At 59.3% G+C, this 3804-nt stretch overlaps 1 protein-coding gene across 1 annotated transcript in view; it reads left to right on the forward strand.

Annotated features, from left to right (window-relative positions):
- HSPA12B (heat shock protein family A (Hsp70) member 12B) overlaps positions 1-3804 on the forward strand; it is a 21825-nt gene that overhangs the window by 14612 nt on the left and 3409 nt on the right. The window contains exons 8-11 of the mRNA XM_021716835.1: positions 1605-1779; positions 2634-2720; positions 3083-3187; positions 3300-3558. Coding sequence (XP_021572510.1) covers positions 1605-1779; positions 2634-2720; positions 3083-3187; positions 3300-3558 — 626 coding nt within the window. The remainder of the gene's footprint in view (positions 1-1604; positions 1780-2633; positions 2721-3082; positions 3188-3299; positions 3559-3804) is intronic.

Consider the following 3804-nt stretch of genomic DNA (forward strand, 5'->3'; position numbering starts at 1 on the left):
AGGCATGCACTACCATGCCCGGCTGATTTTTTTTGATTTATTGTAGAGATGAGGTCTCGCTGCCCAGGTGGGCTGCAAACCCGCGGGCTCAGGCAATCCACTCCACTCACCTCAGCCTCCCAAAGGCGCGGGATTACAGGCTGAGCCACTGAGCCCGGCTGGGCTGGCTTCTTGTGTGTCTGTATCATTCGGTCATTGGTTGCTGGGGGAGTGGGTGGGAAATCTTTCCAAGTGAGGCAGTTTCCATCAGCTGACAGTTATCCAGAGAAGGAGGCAGCTGTGAAGAGCACCTGACACTCATAGTGGCAGGCAGGGCACCAAGAACACCCACTTCAGCTGGCATCAGTTTTTTCAGGGACCCCCCCAACTTTTGTAGGTCCTTAGGCAGGGAAAATAAGACAATGAAACAAGATAGGAGAAAGTTCTGGCCCTTGTGTGCAGGTCTTCCTACCACAGAGATGCTCAAAGGTCTGGAGAAGTGGGTAGGGGAGGTTAGACACTATCCTCTCCAGTGGAGAGACAGAAGGCATAGCCTCCCAGAGCAAGATTCATTGGTTGTATCTAACCCTGGGGCCTTGGAAGACAGAGCCTAGGATGTCCAAAAGGGATCTCAAGCCCATCTGTGGAGCCCTTCTGGAGGATACCAAAGCCCCAGTCCCCTCACACCTGTGGCAAGACCCAGGGGCCAAGTCTTTAGGTGCCTACGCTTGTCACTGGAAGGAGCTAACCCTAAGCATAATGAGTACCCTCTCGTAAGAATCAGGATGAAATCAAGGCTGTTCGCAGCCACAACAAACACCCCTCACCCCAGTGACCCCTGCCCGTTTTTCTACCCTGCTTTCTTCCACACTGTTCTCTGGCTGCCAGTTCAGGAAGGGCTGGTCCTGGGCAGAAAGTACCATTCCCAACATATTTCCCTTCCTATCTGGTCTGAATCTGGGGAATCTGACAGAACCCCATAAAGTACTTCCCACAGAGATCCCCTACCCTGATGCAGGAAATAACAGATCTCAAGTGTTTTTCTCCACCCAACTGGCCTATCTTGCCTGGAATTTCACTGTTTCCTTCCTGCTCTATCAGATTCCCTGGGAACAAAGTTCTCCTGGGAGTGGGGTGGCCTGTGACCACTATCTGACACCAGCCTGGTGGAGGAAGAGGGTTCAGAGAGCTGAATGGGGCTCCCCACCATCTCCTCTGAGCCACTACATCCCCCACACTGTGCTAACATCCCAGCCAGTTCTCAGCTGACCACCTGTACTTGTGAAGGGGAATCTTGCTGCAGGCTGCACCATCTTGGAAAGTTTGAAGGGGTAGATTCCCAGATGCTCTAGGTCTGCACTGTATCTAGGGTCTCTTCCTGCTGGGCAACCCCTTGGCATTCCTGGCCTTGGCTGTGTCTCTCCCCAGCCTGGTCATAGGGTAGCTGTGAGGCAGCTCCAAATTTGTGCAGCATGGAGGGGCCTGAGAGGCCCAGCCTGGGTGAGGTGTGATGGGGAGGAGGTGGGAGCCACGTAGGCCCTGGTCCCCACCCGGGGTGCCATCTTCGATGTGACAGCCCACACGGTGCTGCCTGCTGCTCTGTCCTGCCCACTGCCCGTCCCCAGGCTGGACTGGTATCTCGAGAGAATGCAGAGCAACTCCTCATTGCCCTGGAGCCTGAGGCTGCCTCTGTATACTGCCGCAAACTGCGTCTGCACCAGCTCATGGACCTGAGCAGCCGGGCCCCAGGCGGTGGGCGCCTGGGAGAGCGCCGCTCCATTGACTCCAGCTTCCGGCAGGGTGAGCCACCCACTGGGGCACTGCCCACCCTTGGAGGGCCAGAGGGTCACTGGGACCAGAGGCTTAGCCATGTCCAGGATGAAGAGGCGGGAGGCTCCACCTTGGAGGAGCCCAATCTGAGCCGGTAGAACCATCCCTCGTGGTGTTTAGTCGGAGGGAGAGACGCCCAGCCCTGCCCTGGGAGAACTTTGAAGATGAGACACTGTCCCAACCTGGGGGTGTCTAACCTAACGGTGGAGATTTCACCTTGTCCTAGGGCAGCAAGGTCTGAGGAGGGGAGGCATCAGCCCAGCCCTGAGTCTGAGGGTGGAAGGAAACCTGGGAGAAGACACTCTGGTGCTGACAAAGGAGGAACTCAGCCCCCACTCTGTGCAGGAGGAGGAGCTGCCCCGCCCCCCAGCTGTTCCCTCAACATCAGTCCCACACACACATTTCAGCTCCAAGTTCCTGCTACTGGGCACCTAGGCCAAGGACAGCTATGGTCAACCTTGGTCATCCTCCCAAATGCTATCTCCCTTGACACAGAGAAGCCCTAACTCCTAAGCTGCCCTTGGGGTTCCCAAGACCCACCGGTATCGCACAGCTCCTCCAGACCCTCCCAACCCTGATTGATTTTGCCATGGCCTGAGGTCCAAAGGAAGGTCGTGTGTTCAGAAATGCTTTCCTAGCTGTTGGATACAGTGCCCGGGTTTCAGGGTCAGCGTTGCCCTCAGTCAGGAAAGCTTTGGGACCATTGGCTGCTCCCAGTGCTCATGGAGGGCCTTGGCAGGAGGACAGGAGTTGAATGTGGTAGCTGGAGCACCGCCTTCCGATCTCACTCCCGATCTCACTCCCGGCTGTCCTCTGACCCTCAGCCCGCGAGCAGCTGCGAAGGTCCCGCCACAGTCGCACGTTCCTGGTGGAGTCGGGTGTAGGAGAGCTGTGGGCAGAGCTGCAAGCAGGTAGCCCAAGGGGGAATGGACAGAGACTCGGGACGCCTGTGGGACACATATGCCAATAGGGGCATGGGGGTCTTTTCAAAACCCGCTGTCTTCCTCTTCCATCGAGCACTTGACCTGGGAGTCATCTCACAGTCACCTGCACCCCCACCCCACTCACAGCTGCGCCCCTAACTCCCACTCCTCCGGGCGATTCTCCACAGATGCTTGGACGGAGTTGCAGATCATCTGTGCACTTCTTGTGGCCTAAGGTCCAAACACCTGAAGTCCCTCACACAGGGCTTGGGACCTGGGGCAGGGCTGGAGGGGGCACAGGGCTGCGGGTGCGAGGGCACCACGAGTGTGTGCTGCGCTCACTGCTGCAGGAGACCGCTACATGGTGGCAGACTGCGGCGGAGGCACTGTGGACCTGACCGTGCACCAGCTGGAGCAGCCCCATGGCACCCTTAAGGAGCTCTACAAGGCATCTGGTGAGTGGCCAGGCTGTGACCCTAGTAGCAGCGCGTCCCCGTCCCCACCGACGCCCCCTGGCGGCCGGGCGGACAGGGACGCCCCCTCAGCCCCACCCCCCTCCCGCCCCAGGTGGCCCTTACGGCGCGGTGGGCGTGGACCTGGCCTTCGAGCAGCTGCTGTGCCGCATCTTCGGCGAGGACTTCATCGCCACCTTCAAAAGGCAGCGGCCGGCAGCCTGGGTGGATCTGACCATCGCCTTCGAGGCTCGCAAACGCACCGCTGGCCCGCACCGAGCGGGGGCGCTCAACATCTCGCTGCCCTTCTCCTTCATTGACTTCTACCGCAGGCAGCGAGGCCACAACGTGGAGACAGCGTTGCGCCGGAGCAGGTGGGTCAGCGGCCCACGGGCTCAGGTGGGGATTGCTGACAGGGAATGCCTCTGCCAGGGACGGTCGTGGGCCCCAGGCGGCGGTGGGGGTCCATCTGATTCATCTTACACGCACATCATGCCAGCTCAGGGGGCAGGGGGAGGAGCATGAGCACCCCAGCCGGCAGGCTCCACGCCCGGGATCTGCCGCCCGAAATGAGGCAAGAGGAAGAATTGCCGGGGAGGGATGAAATGGGGTGGGGGTGG

Source organism: Carlito syrichta, unplaced genomic scaffold, assembly GCF_000164805.1.
Source record: "Carlito syrichta isolate Samal-C Ts95f unplaced genomic scaffold, Tarsius_syrichta-2.0.1 Scaffold309007, whole genome shotgun sequence".
In the NCBI taxonomy this organism is placed as follows: Eukaryota; Metazoa; Chordata; class Mammalia; order Primates; family Tarsiidae; genus Carlito; species Carlito syrichta.